Source organism: Diceros bicornis, chromosome 1 (assembly GCF_020826845.1).
Source record: "Diceros bicornis minor isolate mBicDic1 chromosome 1, mDicBic1.mat.cur, whole genome shotgun sequence".
Classification (NCBI taxonomy): Eukaryota; Metazoa; Chordata; class Mammalia; order Perissodactyla; family Rhinocerotidae; genus Diceros; species Diceros bicornis.
The window spans coordinates 61,224,441-61,241,529 of NC_080740.1; the positions used below are offsets into that span (position 1 = coordinate 61,224,441).

Genomic DNA, 17,089 nt, shown 5'->3' on the forward strand with positions numbered 1-17,089 from the left:
CTCTGTTCACAGTTTTAATCCCAATTAAATGACTTGAAATTGCTTTTTAGAAAGTGACTGTGCTTTTTAGAAAGTGACTGTAAATAGTAAACAGTGCCAGCATGATGTTTTTAAATAAGCATGGTTGGATTCTGAAATGAGCAACAAGTACTTAGAGATCTTAAATGTCTCTGAGTTTGCATATAAGCTACATATATTTATCAGTTAATTTAAAATTTGATGAAACAACTTAAATCTTGTTAAATTGTGATGCTTGTGTAAATTGTGATGCAGTGGTTTGAACAGTCCTCTTTTGGGCAACAGACAGTCAAGGTGACTTCTTTCTCTGACACAGATACCTAAGAGTGTGTGTGTGTGGAGATCTGGTCTGGCCAAGCACATGGCAGTGCCTGCTAGCTAAGGGCAGAGATATGGCCCCTTCTTGGAATACAAAGAGATTGATTACAGCATGTCTATTTCACGTGCCTCTTGTCATATTGCTTCTCACTATGAAGCCTGGTCCTTTTCCTTCAGGTCTTATTCAGCTCAAATGACATCTCCTCCAAACAGCCATTAGCCACCCTATCTCAAATAGACCTCTCTCTAGTAAAAACTGTATCATAATCTGAAATTATTTTATTTATTTGGTGGTGATCTGTGTCTCCCAACTAGAATGTAAGCAATAAAGGTCAGGAACCTTGTTTGTCTTGTTCTCTGCTATAGTTCTCTTCTAATACGTACCAGGCATATCAGGAGTGTGACGAGTATTTGTTGTTCCACTCTAATCCATTCTCTATCATGTTATCCTTTGTTTGAAACTCTCCACTGGCTTCTTCTTGCTTCTAGAATATGTCCTACAAGATTCTGCTTGACTTGGTCCCTGCCCACTTTTCTAAACTCATACAATATCCTCAGTGGCCTTCTCTCAATTCCTCACACATGCCAAGGTTGTTTCCGGCCTCTCCACTCATTTCCTCTGCCTGGAATGCCCTACCTTTCACACAGCTTGTTCTTTTGTACTATTTAGTGCTCAGCTATTTAGAGAGGTCTTTTATGGTCTCAAAATCTAAAATAGAGTAGCACATACCCCTCTCTCCTCCCCTCCCTCAGTCACACTATTATATCATGGCTTTCTGAAATAATTTTGGTCATTTATTTGATTTTCCCTATTGGAATGTTAGGGGCCTCATCTGGTGTGTTCACTATTATAGCTCAAGCTCCTAAAATAGTGTCTGGCATTTGGTAAGTACTCAAATATCATTGAATGAATACTGTGCTGGAAAATAAGTATCATCAACACAGAAACAACACTAAGTTTAACTCAATATTTCAGTCTGGATTTCTAGACTAGTTTTTTATGCAGCTAGCCTAACAGAGAGAAAACCTGCAATCTCTGCTTTAGGTAGTTCCCATTTATCTTGCCAAATATGTAGCCTTGGAATTACCTAGTAATAGTAAAAAGAAGATGTGCCCTGGATCTAGAATTATCCCACTACTTGTGGTTTCTTGCACAATGCCTAAGAATTTCTTTTAAAATATCTGGAGCTAGTATCATCCAATCTCTACTAAAACACTTAAAATACTTTACTACACCATAAAGCAGGCCTTTCCATTTAACGCTCAGCTCAAATAGATGCTTTCGTATAACTTATACCCATTATTTTTGTGCCTGGCACACCGAACAGATAAAACAATGTTTGCTTTATCTTCATTAGAATATCTCTTCAGGCTATCCTCATCAGTCCTAAGTTTCCTTTTCTCTCTCCTCCAAACATCCCCTGTTCATCAACTGATGTTCATTTCCAAACTCCTTGCCACTCTGGACATAAAGTTGCCACTGTTACTTTTAATATGGCATTCAGTTTTAATATGGCATTCAGTTCTGAACACAAACTACTAATGGTGGATTGACTCACACTCTATTTTAATAATGTGGTTTAAGATTTTATTAAAAATTTTTGGAACCCTTGTCAGCAGCATCCAGAGCTCACAATTAAAGAAATCTCCATCTTTTTCCACACAAACACAACTCTCCTTCATTTTTTGCTCTGCTCAGGCCATGGGTATGTGTGTGTGAACTCCCTGTTTGCATTCTAATGAAGGAGAGAAGCTATGGGCATGAAAAGTAGTAATACAAGGTAGAAAGTGATAAGAGCTAGGGATATACAGTGGAGAGGGCTCATATGGTGAAATGAACATTATGAGCTGAGGGTATGTTTGAAGAATGGGTTATCTGAGTGGGAACGATGAGTATGTGAAGGGGAACAACGAGACAGAAAGTGAGGCCAGGGTCTGAAAAGCCAGAAACCATGCTGAGTATGCACTGGGTGGTCAGTGAGGAGACACTGAAGACATCTGTGTTGGGGAGATATGTGATGTGATCAAACTGTGCTTTAGGAAGACAAAAATAGTCAACACGATGGAGGAGACAGGAAACAACTGCAATGAGGTAAGGGGAATGGATACCTGAAATATTTCACAGATAGAGGAATAGGCCTAGAGGACAACAGAATAGCCGATTTATAAAATCTTAAAGCTTGGTTGGTTCTCTGTCAATTGAAAAAAAACCTCTTGTTCTCATGTTCTTTGCAAGTCATAAACATTGAGTGAACCCTGCCATGCAAAGAGATACCTCTTATCTCTGGGTCCATACCTCCCTCCCCTCAGCCTAGATGTCCTCATCTGTAATTGTCCCTACTGAAAGTGAAATCAACATGAATTGTATCATGCTCCTTTTCCTTTCTGGAATAGGGTTATGTTATTAAAACAATGTCATACTAAGATTCCTTTTTACTTGCTGTAGACTTTACTGACCCCAGAGATGCTCACTGTTTAAAAAAATCCTTAAATATGTCCTGGGACAATATTGCCACATGTACATTTGCTCTACATTACACCTGGCCTGCCTTAAACATTGATAAACAAGTGTATTTCCAGTTTGTCCAGTTCCAAGATACCTAGTATGATTGATTCATTCCTGAATGATCACAATAGCAGTCTATCAGGAAAACATCAGCTGGTTAAAAATACCCCTATGAATACAGGGAAAATGACTCACAAATGACTTACTCATTAATAATCAGATCAGGAGCAAAACACAGCATGCTTCCATTTGATTGTCTATATGATCTCCACCCCAGGGCAAATGCCATGAGGAACATCCATGAATATTGCAGTAGGGTCATTTGGTCATCCAGGTGTAAGTTCCTGAATCCTGAATTAGGAGAAACAAAGATATGAGGAACCCTTCTCATTACCCAAGAGAAGATCATCTCTCTGGAAACTGCCAAAGACCAGATATCAATTAACCTTGTTTTGGGGGACCTCTAAGAGATAGAGGAAATGAAGCACCAAGCGGGCACAGTTTTCCTTTGTCATCTGACATGTTAAAATTGAAGCCCTCAGTGCTTTTTAATAGTATTCAGTGTAAGAAAACTTAAAAGCGTAGCCAGTTTTTGTCACGTTTTGCCTATTTAAGTAAATATGAACTAAATAGTGTAATAGAAAGCCATGAGTCCTGGCTTGGGACATTACTCATTCAATGAATTTAAATTAAAAAATTTCTCTTGATATTTTATACCTCTTTCCCCCTTGATAAAGTAGGGATGCCAGGAGGTCAGGTTACTTCATTCTTGTTCTGTCTCTATTCCTCTCTAACTACAAAGTCAGGGTTGACATTAACATTGACCTCTACTGTTTCATATCATCTTAAAAATTAGATTACCTAAAATTTACATTCAACGTGAATTTTATTTAGTGAAGAGTTAAAATCATTCTACTTGAGTACCTTTTGACAAAATGTCACTACGCCTGATTTTTACCAATTTTACAAATAACCTAATTTTTAAAAGTGATACATTGAAGGAAAACAAACTGAATTCTTAGAAATATTATACATTTTCTTCCCCTAGACTTAGTATAAAAGAAATTTTGAGTAAATCCTGTAACTCTAGTTCTGATCTACATTGTCCTGTCTGAAATTACCAAACTCTGAGTAATAATCTGAAAAGCAGGGAGCAGTGTAAACGTTTTATTATAGACTCTCAACTCTCTCATATTTAAGTGACTCTCCTCTTGTTAGTCCCCAGAACTAAGAGAAACAAGACACACCATGGGACCAGGATGATAAAGAGCTAGAATGTGTTTGTTTAAGAAAATACAAGAGTTTGTACCTTACTGTGTCATCTTTTGCATCTTACCTGGTATCGCCTTTGCCCATTTCACTGCTGCAATCACTTGCCGCCCACCTAACATGTTGAGTGCGGTCATGATCCGCCAAGTGGTATCTGGAACAGAGCTATCGTATCCTGCGTATAACACTTCAGGTTCAATGACCTCCAACAGTGACACCAGAGTAGGGGTAAGTTGTGGTAATGTTGCAGGAACTATTGTTTTGTTAGCAGGATTTTCAGAAGTTTCTTGTGAGGCTCCTGTAGTGGCCTGAATTCCTTTTATCTTTTTCTTTGTTTTTCGAGCTGTGGGTATTAAAAAAATATATACAGAATGAGTTGTAATGGAAGTTCTGGGTGGCACAGTTTATTCATGAGGTATTTTAATTTCTGAAACTATTTAGATTGAAAGAGGACAAATGTTTTATTTAGCTATTATTATAAAGTGACATGGAAGAAAAGAAAAAAACATTTTTTTCTGAAAGCAAAGGATCAAGAGGAACCCATTTATTAATTTCTTCTCCAAATAAGCCAGTTACTTCTTTGCTACAGTTTATATGAAATTAAGTGTCTTACAGCACTATGTTAAAACAATCTAAACTTCTATAGCTTCTTCCAGAAGTCACTTCTATAGATTCTTCCATAAATTAATTAGTCTCACTTTCACTCCAAAGTTGAAATTTTTATTAGTTATATAAGACAAATTACTTTTACTATCAACTGAAAGAAAGAACCTAAGCTTGTAATACCAGACTAGAAACTGTGGCTTCGGGTTAATCTAAATTATGGTAACATATGTAATGAAGAGAGCTATATTATTTACACCCTTGCACAAAGTCTCCTTCTTATCAAGATAGTAAGATGACATAGCAGGTCACATGCTAAAAACAGTATTAGTTCTAACAACAGAAAAATTGACTTTTACCTTTATATGATGGATACTACTTGGTACTAGAAACATTTGGGGAGATGAAAAGAAAAACTTTACATTTCTTCACATAAATTATCAGTGGGTAATTGCCCTGTTATAAGAGATTTATATTGATGACTCTATAAACGTAAAGCACCCATTCTCATATTACGTATAAAGTAACTAAAGCTATCTTTTTTCTTTGACTTAGTCGGGAACAGTGTAATCAAATTACAACTTGAATTCTGTAGATTTTTTTTAAATAAACATATTCATACTCTTGAAGTTACTTGTTGTAGTGACTAATAAGAATTATATTATTCTTTTTTAGTATATGTGCTGCCAAAGCAAGTGCAGAATTATAGTATTCTTAAAGAGAAAGTACTCAGAGCTCCAAGGAAGGGCAAGAAATGTAATTTATGTGAAAGAAGAAATGCACCTGCCTTAGTTATCAGGGATGCAAATATTTTGCTAAGGGAAAAGTAAATGCTAATTATATTTTAAAATAATTATCAGATCCTCTGTCCCTAAAAAGACAAAATATATAGTTTGTGGAGGATAGATATGGTGGCAGGAACTATATCTCAAAAAAGCCTGTCCTTTACATTGAGCAGAATGGTCCCATTTCTTATTGTGCTCTGTGCTGAATGTGGTACTGAGAAATTTAAGAATTTTTAATTAATATTTCAAAATAGAGAAACAGGATCATGACAGATCTATTCTCATTTATTTTACCATGCTCTGTTGAAGACACAGTATGGTGTAGTAGTAAAGAGCATATATATCTGAATTTAAATCCTGGCTCTGCCATTTTAGTAGTTGGGTATCTGTGCAAGTTATTCCCTGGGCCTTAGTTTCCTCTTCTGTAAAATGAGGATAATAATAGTACCTACCTCATAGGATGACTGAGAATTAAATCAGTTAAAATATGTAAAATGCTTAAAATAGTTCCTGGCACACAGTAAGTGCTATATAAGAAGTATTATTACCTCAACTGGTAGAAGAATACAGTTTTAGAATATTTTGAATTCAGATAGTACAAGTCTATAGAGGAGTAATCAAGTTTAAAAAAGGAAGAGCTCCTGTACATAAGGAAACCCTTTAAACAACTAAAGGTATCTCACTGAAACCCAGATCTCTAATTCATGGAATGTATTCTGATGACAAAGTAAAAGAAAACATGCATGTCCCAAATCAGTACACTGAAATGAAAATGTAAAAACCTCAATTAACCATAACTTAAATTGTCTAGAATATGTGTTCCTACACTCCTCCTTGCCACAAGGAGGAAAGGATAAGGACAAGCTGGAGGATTTAAAAAAAATCTTCTTCTATGACTCAGTATATAATTAATTTCTTACTATTTATCTAGTCTTACATGAGAGAACTGATGCTTTTGAATAAAGCTGAAAAAGCGCTAGTGAGCCCAATTGTGTTGTACTGACTTGAGCAAGAAAGTATACTGAAGTTTTCATATAACTTTAGTAAGGAGTTATTTGAATTAGTTAAGGAATCACTATTTTTAAGCAATTTAGTTAATAAGATTTTTACTCTATATAAAGTTCCTGACCTCTTGGAGCACATAGTAGATTAGCAGTCAATACATGGATCTCTATAGAAGTGTTCATGAGTCTGTGATAGCTCCTCTTTCTTAATAAAAGTAATCTTATTTAGTTTAAAATTAAACTTAAAAATATTAGGTATGAAATCTGATAATGTCATCAGTCTCCTTGCCTGTAAAGGTCCATTTGACTCTGTACCAAAAATAAAGCTATAATTTGGAGTGATGGCAATACACTTTAAAATGAGATAAGTATAAAACATTTAGGATCACCATTAAAAAACTCATCTGTACTTAAATGGCACTTTAAGCAGTGAAGAAGGCTGCCTTAAAATAAATCTTGAGAATTCCTTGGTACGGGGCAACAGTATCAAAATACACCACTTGCAGTACTAAATTACATTTATAGAGAATTGGGCTCTGAGAGAGCTGACTGCTTCTGCAAAGTTACTCTGGGCTATCATGAAACTGCTTGGCTTAGGGGAAGCACTCCGATGAATAAGAATGTTTCTAAAGATTGTAAAAAAATAAAAAATAAGCATGAAACACATGGCTCATCTACAATGTTCTTAAGTATTATGGTCTGCCAAACATTTCTGGCACACACACATACCTACTCCAAATAAAGATTTTATATATACTGAAATAATTAAAAACAAAAATGAGGCTTTCACACTAAAACTGCACATACACAAAAAACCCTATGAACTTGGAATTTTTAAAGCCTTTCTTTCAATTTTTCTACAAGTAGAATTACATTATCAACAGCATATGTGCTACCTAATATCTAGTATATTAAATGACAAACTAGAGCTTTGTAAAAGTGGACAGAATATTAATCTTGGCCCACTCTAAGGTGTTTTTAATAATATGAGAGTCCAAAATAACCTCTTTGAGTAGAAGAATGTATATCAAACACCAGCATGTAGTAGCTCTTGACAAATGCAAGTTTCTCCACTATTCTGAATATCTTATATGGACAACTTATCAAAAGCATACAGTATGGTTGTTTTTTAATACAGTGTTTTGAGAAATTGCAGCTCATTTTACGTTGTGTGCTTAAATTTTATTCATTCAAAAAAATTCTGACTTTCAACAAAAGATCTGATTAGAAATGGCAGTGATGGTATATTTGATAATAGAAAGAAAATTAGATGTCACTTGCTGCCTTGGTCTTCCTTCTAGTGAGGTAAAGGCAAAGGGCACTGCAATCGTTACTAAATTTCTAAGAGGGAGGAGAAATGGGACAGACTTTATAGTTGATATATCTTATTTCTTTTGAATAAAAAATTCTGTTACACTTTGGATAGGGAAAGAATTGTCCAGAAGAGCATTATATATTACATCTCCAAACATCTAAACTAAGCTTGATGTGTATTCAGGAAAAATGTTACTGGGTAAGCAACCATATTATATTAGTGATATGACAGAATTTTATTTGGGTTTGTCCTTTGAGTAAACTTATTTCTAAATATAAAACAGCTGAGATGAAAACATGGGGATTAAAGGAAAGTAGTAAAATTGGGGCTAGAGAAAATAAACCAATCACTAAAAACTGACATGTCTTAAAAGAGAGCAGCAAAATGAAACTTGGTAAAATATGGGCAGAGATCTGGAATGTAAGAAAGTGAGGAATAACTATCTTGTTTTTATAACAAAAAGAAATTATCCTTGTGGCACTGAAAATGAACTTATACATGAATTTGTAATTAATCTTTGTAGCTTTTTTAACACCTACAAGAAGATGGGCAGCTGTCACTTTCTTTAAGTCAATGCTTAACATGTTGGCACTCTGCAGTAAAGTTTAAGCAACCTAGTCATACTTAGAAAAAATTTGGTTAAGTGATTGGTGTGACACGCTTGTCTGTAAATATGGTGAAGAGACTAATTTCATGTCTTTTTTGCTGCTGAAGTAATAAGAAGTGAGAAGATAATGTTGTGTATGTGGTTTGAGGAATTAGACTGTTTACAGTCACACCCATAAATCTACTTTATATTTAAAAACACACACACAGTATGTGCTAGATAGCACCAATAGTTAGTCTCTCTTATATCAAAAGAACCACATGGTTTCCATTCTCCCTCTAACATCACCATGTCTTATCTGGATTGCTTCTATAGATATCATTTAATTGGTCTCTCTATAGAAGATTAGTCTTTTCAAAATACAAATCTGATCATGTCTCTACCCTTATTTTTCACCTAATTCCTACTCAGCTTTTCTAGATTTGAAAATGAGTGTTGCTTCTTGCAGGAAGCTTTCCCTTTTAGGACAGAATTAGATGACCCTCCTCTTGCTCCTGTGGCTCTGTTCCTTTTGTAGTGTGCCATACTATTTTGTGACTGACTCTGCAACCTAACTAGACAGTAAATTCCTTGAATACAGGCACTCTTTTATTCCTTTTATGTCTAGTGCCTGCCTTGTTGGTGAGTACTTGTTGAATGAAAGTGCTATGACAACAAATAATATGCACATGGTTTATTAGATCACCACCACTACCTTCATGGAACTTGCAATTTCAACTAAAGCAGAATTCCAAATATTTTCCAGAGGAAAGTTTTAAAATGATGAGATCCATGTTAATTATACAACTTGTTTTATAAACAGGGATATGCAACTCGAACTTACAACTAGTTTCAGCTTTCTTCTTTACTTGAAAAACAAAACAAACAAAACCTATTCAATGCCTCCTTGAGGAGTTTTTTTTTCCTCCTGCAGATCTAATAAAACATACATACATATATAGCACCAGGTAAATGACAGAAAAATGGACATATAATGACAGAAAGGTGACAGGTAAGTGGACATAAAAATGTAAATATATCTGATACAGAAACATTTCCAACCCTAGGTAATAGTTTTGAGGCTGAAAAAAGGAATAAGAAAGATAAAAGGAACGTTGCTTCAAGTTTTGTAAGTTTCATTATTACCTAATTTCCTTTCTTAGTATATAGTCTGGCTATAACTGAATTCAGTGTGTGCAATAAGAGCTGCGAATACATTTAAGCAGAATATGAAATATTCATTAAAAAATTCCTACTTTTACTGAGCAGTAATATAAAATTATGCTAGTCAAGCACATATTTACTGCAATGACCAAATTAATACATCTTCTTGCTTACATTTTTAAAAGTTAAATGATAAATTTTTATATGATGCAGAGAAAATTCCTTTCAGGAATTACCTTCCAGGTTCATTCCAGCTTGAAGACATTTTCGATAGCGGCATGCTGGGCAGTTTTTTCTTCGAATTTTATCAATGATACAATCATTTCTTCCAGCACAAAGATAATTGTGCTGTCCTATATGGAAAATAAAGGCACTGTTAAAATTTCACAGGTCTTAAAGGCTATTTTTATGGAGAGACTCTGGTTTTGTTTTGAGTGGAACATAGCCAAGGACCAAAGGCATCGATTAAGGAAGGTACACTGTACTTGCTTACATTGCCATTACAAAGTTAAGAGGTCAACTTAAAAAAAAAGAAGTCTCTTCCTTATTCTGTTCAACAAAGTAAACAATAGTTCATTAAAAAAATCTTTACAGTAGTATACATATGGAAAAGTGCACAAATCATAATAGCACCTAATAAATTTTCATAAACTGAACACCTCTCCATGTGTTCAGCTCTCAGATCAAGAAGCAGAAGAGTACCCCATAAACCCTCTTCTTGCCCTTTTCCAGTCACTACCCACCAAAGGTAACATCTTTCTTGATAAATCGTGCTTTCAACAGTTACAGAAGATGTCTCTAATCACTATTTTATTATGACTTCTGACCTAATGCTAAGGAGGACTAAAGAAAGAGGAAACTGGTTAAAAAAATACCAAGACAGTCCCAAAGGGAAAATGACTTTCATTCAACATTACACTACCATATGTAAATAAAACGTGCTCCCCCTCCCAATTTTAAATGAAGTGATAGATAAACACTTAATCGTAAACGTTAAGGTTGCCAGCAAGTAGTTAGGTGAAGCACAGACTTGGCAAACTAAACTACTGTATATAGATCTTACAGAGATCTGTTCATTATTTCACATGCTTTTAGAATATAAGAATATTTGAATTCACCATTGACCCCAAATATTAATTTAAAGACTGTTATTGTCTAAAATCTTCTGGCACCCAGTATTAAAGAGGTAAAAGGGCAGTTTTCACCTGGCAAAAATTTTAAAGGAAAATTTAAAAGGAAAAGACTAAAAGCCTCCCTACCCTCCACTAAATGCACATTCTTGTAGTTTTCTTTTAATCTGGTTATCAAATGTTGAAGAAAACTATCTGAGAATCTGCTGGCCTGGCAAAAACTGAAAGGATCCTCCTACACAAGACCAGCATATCTAAATAGCTACACTAGATAATTAAGAGTCTATGTACCTTACACTAGAGGGGATGGTCTTCACAAGACTGCAGGACATTTCTCTTCTCAAAAATAAATCATATTCAAAGAAAAGAGAAAAATCACAATTATCCATTCACTAGGTTGAATATACCTAGTTCTGATTTCTGGGAAAAGGTCCTTTATGCATAAAACAACCTAAGGCTTGACTTGGACAAAAACAAACTATATTCACTTCTTCCTAATATGATAAATCACAATGCTCTTTAAGCATTAGTTTTGGGTAGATGGTTAACTGTATCAGGTTCCATTCTTTGTGAGGAATAGGCCACAGAGTTGACTAATGGCCTGTAATTCAGCTTTGTTCCAGAGCTGCTCTCCAATGCCAAATGTCCGTACCAGCTGTTTCAGTTCCTTTCTGTATTGTGTAAGTTTCCTAGCTGCTTTACTTGGACATGAAATGGAAGCACTAACTCAATAATTTTATCTTCTATAGAGCAAAAGTAGGAACAACAGATGCATCCATAGTTGAAGCAGTTATAATATAAAGAAGTTCTACACCATAAGAATATCCCCAAATCATTGTCCTGCAGTTACTGGAAGAGCAAGTGAAAAAATTACTAATTGCTTAAAACAGAAAAAACTTCAATACTTTATTTATATCTGGCCAAAATATCAAAATGTGCCCATTACGCTAATAATGATTTCTTTATCCCAGGTATGCCTTGAGCACAACTAAGAATCTGAGCTACAGGATCAGGGCCATTGTACCTTCATAAGTTAAAATTAGTCCTATCTGGTTATTAATATGAAATTGGGCAACTCTGTGTCTTATCTATAAAACGAGGAGTTTCAACTAGTGGTCACTATTTTACAAGGCATGGACATGTACCACTAATAGTCACTCCCTGTCAATCCTTTTGATAAGATAACGAGACATCTTAGTTTGGAGTTCCTATGTTTTCTACCACTTGGTAAATTCTGTTTCTAACTAATATAGAGTAAATTTCAGAAGAAGAGCCTTCAGGTGGGCTGGAATTTTTTAACATTGTTTTGTTTGCATTGTATTTATTTTTATGGTTAAAATCTATTTTTGGCAAGTGATTTATAGTGGGTGTGGTAGCCAGCCCCCAAGATGAACCCCAATGGTCTCTGTCTGTTGGTATTCACATTCTTGTGTAGTCCCTTCCCATACTATTGGTCTGTGTGACCAATAAAATATGGCAGAAGTAACAGTACATCACATCTGAGATTAAAGACATTATGTTTCCATATTGGTTACACTCTCTCTTGTGGACCATTTGTTCTGGGGGATGCCAGCTGCTATGTTGAGAACAGCCCTAGAGGCAGCCCACATAGTGAGGAACCGAAGTTTCCTGCCAAAAGCAATGTTAGTGGGCTTGGAGGTGGATCCTCCAGCCCCAATCAAGCCTTCAGGTGACTGTAGCCACCACCAATAGTCTGAATGTAACCTCATGAGAGTTCTAGGACTACTCAGCTAATAAGCTGCTCCCAAATTCCTGACTCTCAGAAACTGCATGATATAATAAATGTCTGTTGTTTTAAGCCACTAATTTTGGGAGTAATTTGTTAACACAGCAATAGATAACTAATACAGGAGGAATAGTAAAGTTTTTTTTTTTTTCTAAATTAAGTTTTAAAAAAGAATAAATCAAGAAAAATATTAAATAATAAATAGAACAGTGATGCATGGACATGATTAACATGAAAGTGGTACAGGAAATGGGCAACACAGCAAGGGCATGTTCTAGGGTTTTCTGCAGTTTGTATACCCTATTTGAAGTATCCAAGTTTTAAATATGAACTGTGACTGTCAGCTTGAGCTTCTTGCTTTACCTGCTGTCAAAAACAGTGTGGTATAATAGAAAGTGCATCGGTAAGGTGCCAGGAAGCCCTTGATCTGAATTGCAGCTCTATTTCCTAGATATGTGATCTCAGTAAAGTTTATTAACTTTTCTGAGCCTCTGTTTCCCCATCTGTAAAGTTGGAAAATTAGCACCTACGTTTCTGGGCTTCTGCAAAGGTTAAAGGAAATAGTGTAGAAGGTGCTTACAGTAGTGCCTAGCACATTGTAAGCACTCAATAAATGCTAGCTGTTAATTCCCTTCTGATTACGTTCATCTCAGTATCTAACTAGATTATAAACTGCCAGGACAAGACTTTTATCACATACCTGTCAGGGAGTCAGTGAGCATTGAGGTTAAGAGCCTGTTTGGAGACAGCTGTGTTTGAATCATAGCTCTGCCACTTAAAATCCTCCGAGCCTCAGTTTTCTAGTCTACCAAATATGGATCATAATAGCATCTAAGAGCTCACAGAGCCGTTAATTAAATAGTATTAAGTCAAACATAGTAATTGGTACATGGTATATTAAGGGTAGCTGATGCCTATCTCCATTATGACCCACCAACAAAAATTACATGCACTTTTGTGTGAAGGCAACATAAGAAAAAGAGACTCAAGGGGAAAAAAAACAACACTACTAAACTGGTATACATCAAAAGAAATGAAGCTACCCAAAGTTCTTTTCTGTATGCAGAAAAGCAACTCCCAGAATATTGAATAAAAAAATTCAAATGTCTGTCCTTGATCGGGGTTGTATGGACAATAAATACGTAAAACTACTGTAAATTTCCTAAAAATAGTTAAATTTTGGGGTATTTTTTATACTATGCCAATTTTGGGGACAAGCTATAATTTGTAACAGGTGTTAAAAATGGAGTACAAATCATACAAGCAGCATCTTGGTAAATGTTTAAGAAAGTGCTCCAAAATATGTCTTTGGGCTTTAAAACATATATCCAGCATGTCTAGATAGGAAAAGTAGAAGAACTGCTATGAGTTAGGTTATCAAAGGATTAGAGAATTTTAGAGCTGGAAAGGACCTTGGAGAACATTAAAATCTAAATGAAGGATTTACTTAACAGTCCACATTTAAACCTTTTCTTACTCATCATGTAATCTAGCCATCATACTTAACTGAAATACTTAAATGATAAACATTTTGAAATAGTATAGCTAATATCCAATGAAATTTTACCTAAAAACAAGTGTAAGAGGGGCCAGCCTGGTGGCATAGCAGTTAAGCGTGCGTGCTCTGCTTTGGTGGTGCAGGGTTCACAGGTTCGGATCCCGGGCGTGCCCCGACGCACTGCTTGTCAAGCCATGCTGTGGCAGTGTCCCATATAAAGTAGAGGAAGATGGGCATGAATGTTAGCCCAGGGCCAATCTTCCTCAGCAAAAAAGAAGAGGATTGGCATTGGATGTTAGCTCCGGGCTGGTCTTCCCCACATACACATAGAAAAACAAGTATAAGAATTTAATTCTAAAGCAGGGATTAAGCCCAGAGGGCATATGGCCTACAGTGGTGTTTTATTTGGGAGGTATGTTTAGCTTTTTTTTCTTTCCAAATTGCATTTGGATGCTTTTAGGTAGGGCATGCTTGCACTCTCTAATATCAGTGCCTGTCCTCTTTCCCCTAGTTGTGTTATATTTGGCCAGATTGACATATACTTGGTCCCTATAGGCATCTGAATTTGAAGCCCTGGTTTTAAAGAATAATTTTAGTTAAAATGGAAGAGAATGAAAAATATTTTTAAAATACCCATATTTCTTTTAAGGCTCCTTTGTCTCATTCTGAATTTCACATTCAGAAACCAATTTGTCAATATTATTTATTATATACAGCAATAATGTATTACTGTTATCACTACATTATATCATGGAAATAACTAATCGGTTAAAATGCTGAATAAAGTAAAGTAAGGACAAAAAGAGGCTTCCTCCTCTTGGGTCTGTGGTAAGTAACATCTGCTTTGTTAGAGGCATTGCAGTAAGCAGGGGTTGGCTTTAGTTATGACTCTACTCAATAGTTGAGAGCTTGTAAACTGGTCAAAGCCTCCATTCCTGTGCGCTATGTGGGGTAAGATGAGTTATTCTATAGTTTGCTAAAGTGTGCAAAAGAAAATGACTCATCTAACTCTTAAGGATATGCAAACACAACTCTAGCCAAATAATAATAATCCTTCTCATACTGTGAATGAATAATTATATTTCTTTCAAAATTAATATAATCAGGGCTTTAGGTAATCCATTCAGGACCCACTGCCTTCAAACTGCTTTACAACCAAATTTTATAACAGTTTTTTCCAAGACGATTCACTGGTGATATTAGGAAATTTTAGAGTGACTTCCAAAAATAATTTGCTATAGAATGAATTTCTCTTTCTTTAAGGAGTTGATGCTATTGCCCTTGTCAGCAGGCTGAATCCATAAGAAGGGTCAAGTTCATGTTAATGTAATATTCATATAGTGAAATCACCTTCTCTAAAATACCATCTTTCCTGACCTCCTCAGGCAGTTTATCACTTGCTCCTCTGTATTATAATCTCTATACCTTGTAATTGTTAACTCATCTTTCACTTCAATTAGACTGTGACCTCCTATAGGGCAGGGGTCAGGTCTTACATTGTATTTATACCACTTAGCACAGTGCCCTGGCTCAACAGAAAAATATAAACCAAAATACTTCCACCTTGCGCCCCCAGTTCTTGTCACTTATTTTTGCTGGGTGGGAATTGTTGGTGACTTTAAAACCAACTAGCTTATGGGACTTAAAGCCCGTGACTCTAATACAATGAGCATTAGGTTACTGTCCAAACCTAACACCATCATTTCACATGATAGCACTTTCTTAGCTACCTTCTGTTCTCTGACCAGACTCCCTCCCTTCAAATTATACTTTTCTGTTTTATTCTAGTTCCGCTTGTGTTGCTTTTTAAAATATCTCTTTCCCACTGGAGGACCTACGACCCACTCGCCTCTCCCTGCTTTACTAACTTCTAGCCTTAATGGGCTTTGCATATAATAGAAATTTCAAAATCCACTCTGAGAAATAGGAACCAAATAGAGGAAAAATAAAACTCTTCAAAACACACACTACCTTCCACTGCTCTTTTGAAGAATACTTTACAGCTTCCACAAGTCAAGACCCCATAATGACATCCCGAAGCTTCATCAGAGCACACAAGGCAGAGTTTGGGAGGTGGTCCCGTTGCTGCTGAGGAGCTGGATGGAGGAGAGCTTACATCTGGTCTCATTCCAGGGCTAAAGAAGAAAGCAGTGTTATGATTTAACTGTCATGACTGTCAAAGGAATATCGAAATAACAGTTCTCACTCTACAGTGAGCATGTTCACACTGAACTCTGGCTTCAAGTACTAGCAAATATTAAAATATACTATCTAAATACATTCAAAAGTTGTATTTTTCTTTTATACAAAATTAAGAGTGAGGTCATTTCTTTTTAAGTATCCTCTAAAAAGAATAGTAAAATTGTGCTTCACTTAGAAATTCCAATTTTTAGTTGCTTAGGATTTATAATCACCTTTATTTAGGTATCATTTACATACAATAACATTCACCATTTATAAGCGTACAATTGATGAGTTTCATTAAGCAGATAGTTGTGTAATACCACCACAATCAAGAGATAGTATATATCCATCACCCCAAAAAGATGCCCTCTCCTACTCCTTTTATTGCTTAGGACATCAACTTTTTTTTTTTTTAATTTTAAGATCTTGTACAGGCATCTTTCTAAATTCAATCAAGTCTCATTACAATTCTGCCCATGTCCTCTACTGGAGTAAAAACTTTTTACAGTATTAGAGTTTGGTCCTACATCTCTCATTCCCAACGTAATCCTAGCTGAAACCATAGTTTCTTATGACTTAGAAAAGACTGATGCAGAAACATTACTTTCTATAACCTTCTTGTCTGGCTGGCACTAAGACTGGAAAAAGCACTAGGCTTTCAACAGTAAGGACCATCCTGCCCTCCCCACTCAATGAAGATATGCCCTGGAGAAAAAGTTGGAAAATGGGAATCTGTTTCTACTGTGAGGTCTTGTTTTTCATTTTGCAGACTTTTCACCACAAGGAGTGCAGGTCTAGTGTTTACTAGTGTTTCAAGATAAATATTCTTTTCCTAATTTGTTGTTTTGAAAACTTTCAAACTCTCAGAAATGTTGAAGGAACTGTACCATGGATATATACCCTTTACCTATACTCACCAATTCTTAACATTTTGCCACATTTGCTTATGCAGATGTATGTTT

The 17,089-nt window shown here is 35.6% G+C and overlaps 1 protein-coding gene across 4 annotated transcripts in view; it reads right to left on the bottom strand.

The window, feature by feature from the left end:
- NR3C1 (nuclear receptor subfamily 3 group C member 1) overlaps positions 1 to 17,089 on the bottom strand; it is a 110,442-nt gene that overhangs the window by 15,208 nt on the left and 78,145 nt on the right. For all 4 annotated transcript variants that reach the window (XM_058543099.1, XM_058543081.1, XM_058543090.1 and 1 more), the window contains exons 3-6: positions 15,915 to 16,078; positions 9,805 to 9,921; positions 4,179 to 4,454; positions 3,049 to 3,193 (exon numbers count right to left, since the gene is read on the bottom strand). In XM_058543099.1, coding sequence (XP_058399082.1) covers positions 3,049 to 3,193; positions 4,179 to 4,454; positions 9,805 to 9,921; positions 15,915 to 16,078 — 702 coding nt within the window. The remainder of the gene's footprint in view (positions 1 to 3,048; positions 3,194 to 4,178; positions 4,455 to 9,804; positions 9,922 to 15,914; positions 16,079 to 17,089) is intronic.